The sequence below is a fragment of the Pteronotus mesoamericanus genome, unplaced genomic scaffold, assembly GCF_021234165.1.
Source record: "Pteronotus mesoamericanus isolate MK-2021 breed Mesoamerican mustached bat unplaced genomic scaffold, CSHL_Meso_final contig_50, whole genome shotgun sequence".
Classification (NCBI taxonomy): Eukaryota; Metazoa; Chordata; class Mammalia; order Chiroptera; family Mormoopidae; genus Pteronotus; species Pteronotus mesoamericanus.
In genome coordinates this window covers 33,860,271-33,874,993 of record NW_026555186.1, presented here as the reverse complement: position 1 = coordinate 33,874,993, position 14,723 = coordinate 33,860,271, and the positions used below count along the sequence as shown (strand labels likewise).

The 14,723-nt window shown below is 33.9% G+C and overlaps 1 protein-coding gene across 2 annotated transcripts in view; it reads right to left on the bottom strand.

Moving 5' to 3' along the window:
- Positions 1-1,464: 1,464 nt before the first annotated feature.
- Positions 1,465-14,723, bottom strand: part of XRCC4 (X-ray repair cross complementing 4) — a 232,369-nt gene continuing 219,110 nt past the window's right edge. For both annotated transcript variants that reach the window (XM_054578562.1, XM_054578561.1), the window contains one exon: positions 1,465-2,070. In XM_054578562.1, coding sequence (XP_054434537.1) covers positions 1,956-2,070 — 115 coding nt within the window. In that variant the 3' untranslated portion in view covers positions 1,465-1,955. The remainder of the gene's footprint in view (positions 2,071-14,723) is intronic.

Genomic DNA, 14,723 nt, shown 5'->3' with positions numbered 1-14,723 from the left:
AATCAAGCGTATGAGATGAGCATTCTGGGCAGAAAGGCCAACAGTACAATGGTTTTGAGACCTGGCCTACTTGAGGGACAGCAAGAGACAAGAAAAGTAAAGAAAGAGGCAGGAACAGGAAATCAGATGAGAGAGGTAGGCAGGGGCCAGGCCACATCAGACATTGAAGGTTGTGGTGAGGGCGTGAACTTTATTCAAAGGGCAATGGATTAGTATTGGAGAGTTTTAACTCAGGCAGTGAAATAGCCTTATCTAAAATTTTAAAATATGGTTTGTTTGGATTGTAGAGGAGTTAGACTATAGAGGGAGAACAGTCAGAAAACCGATGTAGTAGACAGAAAGAGAGAAGTAGGCGGAGCCACAGTATATTTTGGAGGTAAAAATAATAGGATGTGGGCAAAGAAGGGCAGAAGCACCGGGGAAGATTCCTGGTTTTCAGTTTGAAGAAACTGGGTGACAGTACAATTAGTTTGGGGAAAACTGGAGAAAAATGATGTTGGGATGAAATCAAATCTCTGCTTTAGAAGTGCAAAAATATCCAAATGGACAATAAGCAGAAAGATGTACTCAGGTGGATTTTTAAGAACCTCCTCTGGTAATGAATTAATGGTAAATTATATATACAGGGTGGAGAAAAGTAGGTTAACAATTGCGAGTACACAAAACAGAGTTTATTCTTATGTTATTATTTATTGATTACTGTATTATTTTCCATGTGAATCATAAACCTATTTTTGCCCAAACCTCTGTGTGTGTGTGTGTATGTGTGCGCGCGTGCATGCGTGTGTGTAGAGACTATAGAAAGAGAACTATTTTAATTTTGGAGATTTCAACATATAGATGGTATTTAAAACCACAGATAACCTAGGGAGATAATGTAGGTAATTGAAACAAGAAGGCTGAAGATTAAGCCCATAGTACTCAAAATTTAACTGTTGGGTAAGAAAAACTCATCTAAGAAGTCTAAAAAATAAGGGGCCTAGAAGAAAAGGAAATAGAAACAGGATATACTATTGCAAAAGTAAAGTGAAGAAAATGTTTGCTGAGGAGAAGTGTTTGACTCTCAAATATTGCTGAGAGGCCTAGTGAGATGGAGATTAGAATGGACCGATTTTGGGGTTTATGAACATAGGGGTCATTCTGAACTTTGAGTAGCATGGAAAAAATGTCCAACTAGAGAGAAGGAAGATGAAATGAAGGATTCAGTAGAGACTGAGTATTTTTTAAGAAGTTGTGTCAGATGTCATTGAGGTAAATATGACACATGAATATGACAAGATCCTTGTCACCAAAGAGGGTCCTCATACATGTAAAACAAGTTCTTTTATCAATAATCTCCAAAAACATGCTTTTTTTTAATATAAAAGGGGTTATGTTTACATTAGTAACCACTTTATGAAGACCTGTTAGCATAGTGAACGAAAAAGTTAAGCTAAGTGACATATTTTATTAAGAATACAAAATCTTCAATGTATCAGAAATTATATCATCAGTTTTTCGGGTTGTTTGTGTACAAACTAAAAATAGGTTTATACACCATTCAACAAATCAAAATACTCAGATGTAATTGTTCTGAATATGACTATTCAAAAAAACCTGCAGACATTTTCTTTGTCATATTTCCAAAGTCTTCCTAGACAGGATGTTAGACAGCTACCATATATAATATGTGTGAACAGAGTAAGATAAACATGTCCTTTGTAACAAAAAGTGAGATTTTATGTAATTATAGTCATGTTGAATGAATAGTTTAGAATAATGTACCACTGTCATCAAATCATATCTTCATATACATGTATAATCCATTTTGCACAATGGCTTCAACTCAGTGTGTATGTAATTAAATTGTAAGATGAAGTAATAGCTGCTGCTGAATTGAAATTTTGCTTTTTTTAGTTTAACGAAATGAATAGAAAATATAGTCTAGTGAACATCAAAGTACTTTTTTGAGACAGTTAAATCTCATCAAAGAGGTCTTCTGAACTGCTGTTTCTTAGAGTTTCTAAAGACATGTTTTCAGTTGAGCTCTGCTGCTCCTTTTTCAACGTCTCAGGTAGTGGAGGATCAAGCCTAGAGTAAAAAGAAAATCAAGATAATTTTATTCAAAAAAAATTCCATATAGAGTAAAAGAAAATTAAGAGACATATAAGTGAAATAAAAGTTCAGTCCTGTTTCAGAATTGCATCTAGAGATTGAGTTCCCTATGCTGTGTTAACATAAGAGAGATGAAGGAAATTTAATTACTTTAGCTGCTTTAGAATTAATCTGTTGCTATTCTAAAGTCACAAACATTCAAGGGCCTCAAATAGTCCTCATGATTAAGGTAAAAAAAAATAAACTCTGTTCTCTAAGGATTTTTATGCCAAGATATAAATGGTTTCTCAAGCCATTTCTTCAATAACTCTATTCCAATTTTCTTCTTCCTTTGCCTCCTTAAATTCTACTATTAACATTCGCTTTAATTTCAATACTAAAAAGTTGTGATCACACAAATTTCCTTCAGTGGTCATTTGATTATAAGTGTGTATGTAACTAATAATGACTTTACATTTTAGTAGTTGTTGATCATTTACTAAATCTACATGTCTTCATTTAGTAACTAAATTTTATTCAGTTTCAGTACTGCAATTACTACATCAATAGACTGACCTCTCTATTTATGTAAATGTTCTTTTTAAGTCCTAGGATAAAAGGCAGAGTCACTGACTGTTAACTGGTCTTAAAAACCATTTAAAAAAAAAAACAAAAAACTTAAGCTGGAGGGCAACGGCTCAATCAGAAGGGCAGCTTAGGAACGAACACATGTGTATACTCTTGTATAAATCTTGTCAGAGGTTCTCTATGGAACCTAAGTAAAACATACTTAATATTCACAATCAGAGGTGGCTGCAGGGGCAATTATAACTAGGTTGAGTCAACCCAGTAATATTAGTAACACTTCTAACTTCAATGGCAGAGGAGGAGTCGTAGCAGCTTGCTATGGCTGAAATAGAATGGGTCTTGAAGTCAGGACACATAGATTTGAATCCAGATCTATTTCTTATTAGCCATGTGAATTTGGGCAAGTCATTTAACCTAATTGGATTTATATTTGTTCACCTAGAAAACTGATGTAGCAATATCTGTCTCAGAGATGGTATAAAGATTAAAAGAGGTGCTGCAAATGAAAATGCTTGTCAGTTCTCACAAAACATTTGGAAACTATTAATATTAGCTGCTAATATTGCACAAACCACAGAAGGGCTCCTGCTAATAGCTTCTTTAATATAAAAGAATAACCAATTAAAAATCCCCAAACATTGAGTGTGTTTTTTGGATTATGACTATTTCAAAGAGCCTGCACCCATACTTAGCTGCACAGATTATTTACAGTAAGTCCACAAAGGATCTTTCTTGGCCTCATGAATGCATACAATTAACCCTGGTTGGCTGCCACTAGAGCTGGGACATGTTCTCTCTTGTCTTGTGCAAACCAAATTTAACAATATTACCCTCACAGGAACGCCAAGGTGCTAGGCATTAATGATCGTCAAGATGATAAGTACTACCCCCTGGGAGTTTCAATGTTAAAATTGACAATAAAGATGGACATAATTATTGTGAAATAATTAAATATCTAAAAATATATTCCACAGAAGCATAAAGTGATACAGTACAGAATAAAATTATAATTAATACACGTGTAAGTTTTCAATGTCAACTCAAAACCCATTAAACATTTTTCTCTGGCTCTAAATGTTTTAAGAGTTACTTTTTATCCTAGAAAAACAGAGAATTGAATTATTTCAGTTAAAAATACAAACATGGAAAAACCTGAATACACCATACAGCAAGAACACAAAAACCAATCTAAGTTTTAAAAGTCAGCATAAAGAAAAAGGACCCTTCAAAAGTGACGATTCTGAAGGAAATAGATTCCTGGTGCCCCATTTATGATTACCATCTTCTTTTAAAGTCAAGAGGAGCTTAAAAAGATTTAGGTACTTTTGTTCTCAGTACCAGTACATAACAGGTGCTCAATAAAATATATTTAATGAATGGAGAGAACTGTCCTATATATTTTATATCCCTGATAAGTCAACAGAGTAAACTTAGAGTTCTCCCCACAACAAAATAAAAGTGTAATCATTTTTATAAATAATACTGATTTTAAGACTTTTTATAAATTTGGGAAAGTACAGAGAAAATAAAAATGTCCATCATCCTATTTTACATTCTTTGTATTCTCATTTTTTTTATAAAAATGGAATCATACCATATATATAATTTTCCAGCTTGATGTTTTTACTCTCCAAAATATTAGCAATGTCTTTGCATGTTGAAAATATATCCTTGCATTCATTGTTAATTTTAATTTGGTTATAGTAACCATTAATCCACTGATGAATATTTGGCTTATTTTCATTTTTTAATGCTCTTATAAACAACACAACAATTGATATTCTTACACATATATCTTAGCATACTGACATATTATTTTTTATGAATATGCTTATTCCTAGAATTCATGCTTAGATATAAAATTTGAAAGCAAGTAACTCAGAGAACCTGAATCTACAGTCTTAATAGAGAGTGAGCTAAACAAGTAACTTGAAACTTGGGAGTCCTTGTCTGTCTAATTAAATTACAACCATTAGTTATAGCCCACTTTAAATTCTAATTATTCCATGAAGACTTTTTTTTTTTAACTTTCCACCTTCAGGCTGATTTTTCTTTTCTCTGATCATCTAAAATGTATGATGTCAGCACCCTATATTTCAATATATAGTTTTATTCATTCAGTCAGTATCTGTTGAGTACATCCTATGAACAGCTCAGTGTGTTAGGTAAATATAACAAGTCTGATGAAGATAATACATGATTCCTCCCCTCAGGAAGCTATAAGCAGCTTGATGGCAAAAACCATGTAGTATATTTATTTTCAGAAACAATGATTTATCCCTTTAGCAATCTTTATAAATGTTACATTGATATTGAGGATTCAGGTAGATTTTCAGATAATTTTTTTGTGGACAACATTGTTCAAGAGGAATTCTAAACCTAGGGTCAGGAGACATTTATTTCTGTTCTACCACGATGAGATTTTGGCCAGGTGACTGCAACTTTCTGGACATCAGCTTGGAGTTCTTTCAGTACCTGAATTCTGATACAGTTATGATACTCAAATAATTGAGCATAGACTACTTTGCCACATACAGGTTCTCAATAAATATCTGTAGAATAAATGAATAATGTGAATTAAAGAGGAAAGGTTTAGAATTAAATGCTCAAGTATAACGACATTTTCAAATAAAGGAAATAAAAGAACCTTCTCCACATGATGATAGCCTCTCTAAACAGTGGCTAATGTTCTCAATAATATAATTGTACAGAGGTCTATGCTTTATCAGCTTGATTTTGCACTGCATCTTTCTCTCTCTCGCACAAACACACATATACACACACATCCCCCAACCTGAATCAAAATTGTACTGCCACCATCCAGTTAACAATGAATGATGATAGATCAAAAGTTAGATTTGCCATAAGAAATATATCATGTTATTGTCCTTCAATGTTAGGATGAATGACTTTTAACTTTCTGGAAGTTGAATTACCAATATATTTTAAAATGATATTTCCAGTTATTGCTTCATTTTATAAAGACATTTTCTCAGCCAAGTTTAATACATATTGGTATTACCATGGCTAGAATATCAATCTTTTCTTATTCAAATGAGAAGCATTAGCATTGTTTGGAATGAATTATTTACATTTTTTAACATTCTGAGTATAATATTTCTGAAACATGTTAAGATGTCAGTCTGAGTGAACTGTGAGGTCTAGGGAAGTGTGTAATGATTGATTGCACTGTGACACTTGAAAAATCATGCTCATTTGACTATGACACAAACAATGGTTCTGACATTAAAATGTCAAAATTCAATTTTTATGTGACCTCACTATATCTCTACCTGCACAGTACACGTAAAATTCAAAGGCAAACTTTAAAGTATTTAGAAGAAAATAAGAGAATGTCTTTCGAATCTTTAGATAAGTTTTTTTAAGATAGAAAATGAAACCGTATAGGTAAAGATTGATACATTTAACTACAGTAGAAGCATTAGAAGTAAGTACTTCTATTCATCACCTTAAAGAATAGACAAGTCATAAACTGGCAGGAGATACTGCAACATAGGCTACTAACAAAGAATTACTATCCAAAGAATTCTTGAAAACAATAAAATCCTAACATAACTAAAAAAACTGCCAAAGAATACAAAAACTTCTTCTTGGGAATTCCAAAAAGAGGGAACAGAGGGGGCAAATAAACATATTAAGCTCAACTTCATTAGTAACCAAAAAAATGCAAATACAAACAGTATGAATTGTTTTACACCAGATTAGCAAAAATAAAAATGTCTAACAAGAGCAAAGATCACTGAAAACATGGAGTACAAGACAAATTACTGCTGGTGGGAGTGTAAAGATTTGAAATCATTTTGTATAACAATTTGGTAATAACTGTCCAAGTACATGAAGATGTATGTATATACTTATACCCAGGAATTCCACCCTTAGACACATACTTTAGAAAAACATTTGTCTATGTGTGTAGAAAGATATGTACACAAATGTTAATAGAGGCATTGTCTTTAACAGTAAAAAACTAAAAAGTACCCAAGTGTCTTTCCACAGGAAAGTGGGAAAATAAATCATAAAATTTTCACATAGTGGATTACGATATAGCTGCACACATGCGTGAATCTCAAACATAATGTTGAATAAGAGCAAGGCACAAAAGAATACACACTATATGATTCTATTTATTTAAAGTTCAAAACGATTCAAAGCTTCAATATTACTTTGTGAATACTGGTGCATGTCTATGTGAGTGCATGTGTGGTGTGTGTCCGTGTACCTGTGTATGTATATAACAGTTCTGGATCTTATTTTCTCTTTGTGACAATGTTCTCAGATTTCTTGGTTTTGTAGCTTTGGCAATTGTGAAGATGGTGACAGAGAAGAGGGGCAGGGTTGTTATAGTATAAAGTTATATTATAGTGTAAGTTATAGTTTGGTCTCATATAAAGAGTTCTGTTTTAGACATAATAGGTAAGTCTGAAGTAACTGTAGAATATCTTAAATAGAGATAGATGTTGAACAGATAAATTATTATATAGATGAAAAGTTCAGGAGAGATGACTTGACCACATGGAGAGAGGTAGCAGTACCTGCCATATCCCTGGCAACTGAAGGTAAATGAGTGAATTGAAGAGATTACCCAGAGAGAGTCTATCAGTGGGCGGGGTGGCAGGGGGGAATTTATCATCAAATCCTGGAGAACACTGAAATTTCAGGACAGAGAGCAAGAGAGAGACACATGAGCAAGAGGAGACTGAAAAGGAATGACTTGAGAGATATGAGGAGAACAAGAGAGGGGTGTTGTCATTTTGAGCGACCTTGGTACACCACACTCAAACTGAACATAACCAAGTGCTCAGACTTATTTTAGACCAATAAATGTAACATAAAAAATTATGTATGGGTGTATGGACTCATTCTGTCCTATTCAAAATCTAGGGGATTTTTTAAAGGTTTTATTTATTTATTTTTAGACAGAGCGGGAGGGAGGGAGAAAGAGAAGGAGAGAAACATCAGTGTGTGGTTGCCTCTCACACGTTCCCTTACTAGGCACCCGGCCTGCAACCCAGGCGTGTGCCCTGACTGGGAATTGAGCAGTGGCCCCTTTGGTTCGCAGGCAGCACTCAGTTCACTGAGCCACACCAGCCAGGGCTCAAAATCGGTTCAATCCTTAATTAGCATAACCACAAGTAAACCTTTCTGGAACTCAAAAACACCTACTTTTTCTATTCAGGGAAATACTTGGTGAATTTTTTCACTGGTAATTTTTTTTTTTTTTTGGCTTGCAAATAAATAAAGAAGAATATATTTTCCTGGGAAATAAATACTCTGCTTTGTTGGGCTTCTCCCTCACCTTCTCTTTTTTCTTTATAAAGCTTTATTGTCTTTTGCTTTATAGTAAGATAACTCAGCTTCTACCTTAATTTATAGATTTTTTCCATTAGTTTAGTCTTTGCTAGTGGACTTTATTCTTAGCATTCTCAAAATTACCTGATTTAATTAATTCCTCTGCTCACAAAGTAGCAAAGTGTTGTCAGTGTCATCTTGTGCTATGGATATCCTATTTCCTTCTCTTTTGATTTGTTCACTCTCAGTCTGCCCCAAATCCTTCATGAATATTTTTAAAGGCTTTGCATGGAATGAATAAGGATGATTCTGCAGCCAGAATTTTTAAGGAGGCAGACTGTTTTGTAATATCATCATCATATAACCTTTATATAAAATAACTGATACACAAAATGAACAAACTAAAAAACTATTTCTTCATAAAGAGTACTAATTCAACTTGATGTTACAGGTGAATGTAAAGAAAGTCACACTGCTCAAGTTCTGGGAGATGCTCTGTCTGTCTTAAAGAAACACATCAGCCCCAGAAGGAGGCAGATGAAAATCTGTGAAATTCTGTGGATTTTGATTTTGAATTGAACAGATTTATTTTTCAGCTGACTTAAAAAAGTAACCAAACTGTAAAGTAAAACAAAGTTATATAGGGAGGTAAGATGTTTTCAAGAAAAACACTGTATCTCACAATTGGAAGCAATTCACTGCAATGAGGCAGTACAGCCACAGAGAATGCAGTGTATATGCTCAGAATGACTAGGGAAGGGCCGGCCTAGACTATTGTCCTGGAAAAGTTTAATACATGTAGGGTAATATGATTCCAATCAAAGTTCAGATGTCACTACTAAACTTTTATTTATCACACTAAAAATATGTGAAGTAATTTCAGGGTAGAAGAGAATAGCGCAACTTTTAGGTTTTATCCAAAGTTATGGAACTAAATTTTCTGTATCACCTCCACTTTATTTTCAGTGTTGAATCAAATCAAATAAATATTCCTTAGGGTGGAATAGTTACTACTTAATGTAAACATTTGGTTAAAAGAAACAATAAATTGCTTCTTAGGAAGACTAGGGTTTCAAATACAGAAATTTTAAATCCTGTATCGAACCTAGAGAATGCAAGCAACAACAAAATTATTTATTTTTGGTATATAAAGTAGTATATGCATTTTACAAAGACTTCAAAAACTTCAGAACAATAGAAAAAATAAGAGCTATCCTTTGCCCATTCACCTGATATTTTAGTGTATGTATTTTTTTTGAATTCAGTCAAAAGTCTCTTGAAAGTCTATTCAAGGTTGCTAATGTATCACTGAGAATAACAGCCAATACTCTAGATACTGCGTTAAGCTCGATATTCATGTAATTGTCACAATAACCCTATGTCCTGTTATGGTCTCTATTTTCCAGATGAGAAACCAGCTCTTCAGATATTTGAGCCACTCACTCGCCCAAGTTCTCACAATGTACAAATGGCCAAGGCAGGAATGGCCGCCTCCATGCTCTTCCCCAATGCCTCTTCCCCATCCTTCCTTTGCCTCAAATGTCTTTTCCTTCACTATTACATGCCTAAATTCTGTCTACCCTTGAGGCCTCAGCTGAAATGCTACAGTCCTCATGAAATTTGCCTTGAATTCTGCCTCTTTTGAGATCTCATACCACACATCGTTACAGAATTATTCTAACATAAACTAATTCTGCTCAAAACAAAATAGCTTTATGTGTTACCTGGGTAATTATAATGTGTGAAATTGAAAGGAGGGTCATTTACAGCAAATATTTCCTAAAGCGAAAAGTGTGTTTAACATCAGATTATAAACTTTATTTTTCCTTAAAGTCATTAACATCACCATCTTATTGACAACAATTAGCAAGCATTTGAAAGTGAATTATGCTCCACTGGACATTGTCTGCGCAATATTAAACTAACATGGTCACTGCCCTCTTTGAGCTTACAATCTAAAACATATGTCATGGTATAAACAAACGTAGAAAGAGATAAAGGCGCCTACATACATCTGTTCAGCAATTGAAATACACTGCATGAAATGCTTATATTCCAGTCACAGTGAAAGTGTGTGTGTGTGTATGTACGTGTGTAGAAAATTGAAATGTTCATATTTAGGATTGAGGCAAGGATTTTTCAAATGCAGACTTGTCTGTATAAGAAGGCAAGAGCTCACATCTGTGCAACTGGGACTTTATTAGAAGAATACAGATGTCAATCACCACAGAATAACCACTGTACACATGTGAACCAGATGCTTCCATGTAAAATAACCCAGGGTGTTTCACAGATGAATCACTGAAAACGTAATTACACATCAGTCCTAGTTTATTAGTAACAGGTTCACTTATGTGGAAGCCATATGGTACTATCCATCCTGAAGTAGTGGAAAATACAAAAATGGGTACTTTGAGATGTTCAAATATAAACTCTTCTGCTGCTGCTTTGCTATATTATCCTTGTGGTGGGGTAAGTGATAATTATATGTGTTCAGTCAAATGTCTTTGGAGAGATGTTTATGGCTGCCTCTTATTAGTAAAGATTGTGCCAATAAAGTCTACATTTTATCCTCTCCTTTTCAAAGGATTTAACTTCAATAGAAAGTAAAATGTTTAGTGGCCACACAACTCCAATATATCTAATTAATGACTATTAGGGTAAATATTCATTTATAATACCTCAGAGTGAGAGCTCACTCTTAAATTGTTACAAATGTTATCTTCTACATAAAGTTTAAATGTTGATTCAATATATACAGATTTCCTGCACATCAACAACATCCATGAAAAAGCTGTCAGGAAGTACCTATGCTTTACAACATTGATCCTCTGAGCTCCAAGGGTTGCTAGTCTGTGTTTCATAAAGCTGTCCACCTATTTACATAGTTGATTTGCTTGTTTTCTTCAGGTGCCGGAGCCCGGTTTGACAAGGAGAAATGGAACTCTTCAGCTTACAGCACAGGCTTTTAAAAAGAGTTTTGTTTTCTGCTTCAAAGAGACTCTCTAAAACAAAGAAAAGCAGCATGCCCAAGTCTACTTCTTCGGAACACTTTGGTCAGAAAATGACAGCAGGAGGGCATCTAGAGCCTTGAGTCCAACTGGCCCTGCTGTACTGCACGACTGAGGCAGAGACAGCTCAGGCTCGGAAAACCTAGGTCCTCGGGACATAATCCTGAGCAGTATTTTAATGCATTAGCTCTGGAGTTTGCTTTGTTTCTTTGACTACACGGTCAATAAATGTCTTGACAGGTTGATCTGCTGTCTTCCCTTTTCCTTCCATTCTTAAAATATTTTCTTATCAGAATTTAAAGAACAGACTCAAAACCTGTTATTTTAAATCACTTTTCAGTGGTTTCAATAATTTAAAAATAGTTTTATGTAATATCAATACATATAATATGCCTATAACATGTAAATACACATATTATAAAGGATAATAATAAATCAAACCCCTGCATTGCTACTACCACTTAACCTCACTTAAGAGTAATCACAAGAGTGATCAGTAATCACAAAATTACCAATGTGATTATATCCAAAATGTTTCTTCTCCAATCTGAATCCCTTGCCTCCACACAGAGATATAAGTCCATCCCATATTGTGTGCTAATTATTCCTTTGCCTTAGAAAGAACATTTTATTATACATATACATATTCCTAAATAATATCGTGTATAAATATTGTTTTTACTTTGAGTTTTATAAAAATGGAATTGCACAAGGGCTAGCCTTCTGTGACTGGCTTCTTTCACTCAACATTAAGTATGAGTCATCCATCTCATTCACTTTCACTGCTGTATAATATTACACTGTGTGATTTTTATATACATATATGTGTGTGTTATAGCTAATACTAACAACTCTGCTATAAATATTCTTACATAAAAATTTTAGAGTACACAGACTAGAATTTCCCTTTGGTGATATGCCTAGGATCTAAATTTTTGGGTCATACTGTATATGAGTGTTCTTTTTCCCCCAAAATAAGGCCAAATTGTTTTTAAAAGTGTTCAAACTAATATCCATTCCCATTAGTAGTATTTAAGATTCTTGATTCTTGTTGATCAATTCCTCACCAACATTAACTGTCAAAACTTTAATCGTTTGCTAAAATGATGTCAAATGGTATATCTCTGAAGACTTTTATTTTATTTTTTACTTTTTAGGCTGAAAGAAAAATTGTAGGAACAATATCATTTGAAAACAAGTTGGCACTATAGTGGCCCTGTTACCTCACTGTTTTAGTGAATATGTGGTAAACATAAATACCACACTCTTACTTAACCACAATACAACCATCAAAATCAGACACAATTATTGCCATCTAATCCTTAGCCTACACATTCAAGTTTCCAATAGGCCAATAATATCCCTTACAACAAACAGATTCAGTAAAATCACACATTACTTTTGTAGTCACATCTCTTTTACTGGTTAAATTACTGGTTAATTATATTGTAGCATATACTAAAGTTGAGTTTGCCTGATATTGCCGCATGATTTGACTAAAGTTATGCACCTTTGGCAGGACTATCACAGAAGTACTGCTGTGCTCTTCTTATTGCATCCGATCAGGTGGTGTATCATTTCCAATGGTACCATTACTGCTGCTGTTCACTTTCAACACGAGGTAGTGTCGGCCATACTTCTCTACTGGAAGTTTCTCTTTCCCCCTTTGTAATTAATAAACGTTTTATGGAGAATTAATGAACTGCCTATCTTGTCATTTGTTTAAAAGTTATTTTTGTATTTCTTCTTTGAAATGCCTGGTTAAGTTGTTGGCCCATTTTTCTGCTGGGTTGCTTGTCTTATACTATCCTGATGTGGGAGAAGAACACAAATTCTTTGTCACTTTTATATATTGCAGATATTTTATGTCAGTATTTAGGTTGTCATTTTCTTTATGATGTCTTTCAATAAGAATCTATTTTAATGTGGTCAAATTTGTATATCTTTTCTTCAATGGGTTGCACTTTTCGGCCTTATTTACGAAATTTTCTTCAAGACCTTAAAAATATTCTGTGCTTTCTTCCATTTTCATTAAAATAATCGGTCTTTATAGTCATACCTTTCATTCATTTTCATGTAGATGGGAGGAGAGGATCAAATTTCATTATTTTTCAAAGAGAAAACCAACTGTCCTAGTACATTGTTGATCCTTTTCCCACTCAACTATATCACCATTTTTGTCACATATAAAATCTGCATATAAACATGGTCATATTGTTAAAACTCCTCTGTTTAGTTTACCTAGTTGTGTGTCAGTGCCAATACAATACTTCACTAATTACTGTTCCTCTATAACAATTCAGGATATTTAATAGAGAAAGTTCCATCACTTTATTCTTCTTTAGACTGCTTTGACTATTCTTAGCCTTTTGTTCTTTTACATAAATTTCAGAAACAATCTGCCAAACTCTTGTTGGGATTTTTATTACAAATGGAGTGACTCTACAGATAACTTTGAGAGAATCAAAATTTTTTAAGATACTGAATCTTCTAATCCTTCAGATCTTAAATCCATCATTTTATAATTTAATCCTTGTATATTTTGGATTACATTTTATAATCATTTGATGCTGGGGTATAAAATTGCAACTGATTTCTGTATTTTTATCATATATTGAGACACTTTGATAAATATTAATTAAAAGTATTTATCTGTAGTTTCTTTTGAATTTTCTATGTAGTCAATTATATTAACTGTGAATACTGAAAACTGTCTTTCTTTTCAAGATTTATACAAGATGTGTGTGTGTGTGGGGGTGGGTGTGGGTGTGTGGGTGTGTGTGCGCGCGCGTGCGCACACTCTCCAACTGCACTGGCTAGGACCTCCAACACAACTGAACAGAGTGATCATGGGGACCCTGATCTGAAGAAATGCTTCTATTTCTAATGAGTTTTTGTTAGGTATATAATGAATTTCCTATAAGTCCTAACTTTCAAAGAAGTTTTACTTTAAGATATATTTTATTAAATTTCTATGCACCAATTGAGTTGATCACATAATTTTCCTCCTTTAACTTTAATAATTATTCCTTTCTAAAATAATCCCAACTTTTTCATCATATAGTTTTTATGCTTAAAAAAGACATTGCTAGATTTCATTTTCTGATACTGTTCAGAAATAAAATTGGTCTGCACTTTTCTTTGTCAAAGTCTTGCTTATTTTGTTTGTTTTTGCCTCTGGAATCAAGGTTATGTTAACTTTAAAGTATTAGTTAGGAGTATTTTCCCATTTACTTTGCCAGAAAAGTTCGATACTATTAAAATAACTTGTTCCTTGAAAAAACCTGAGGTCTTTCCCTTAAAAAGGACTCGTGCTTTTTCCCACTGAGGAAGGGGCACTCCCCAAGGGTACTCGGGCCTAACGTAGTCCATCCTGTGGCTGTGCTCAATCTACATTTTTATCTCAGGGCAGCTCTGCTTTTCAGTTTGCCCTCAGAGCAAGGCGTCTGCCTTGGCTTAATAAGCAGTGTCTTGTCATGGAGGAAGTGTGGAGGCATGGAGTTCAGAGACAGATAAGGCTGGGTTAAAATCATGGATCTGTCACTTTAGTAACCATGTGATTTTAAGGAAGTCTGAACTTTTCTGAGCCTGTCTCCTTTTTAAATTGGGGATACTAACTCCTACTTTATGTGGTTGTTCAAAAGTATATAATGAAATTTAACTGATGTTTATTAGACACTAATAGACATTTAATCTTCACAATAACCCTATGAGGTAGCATCATTATCATCTCCTTTGCAC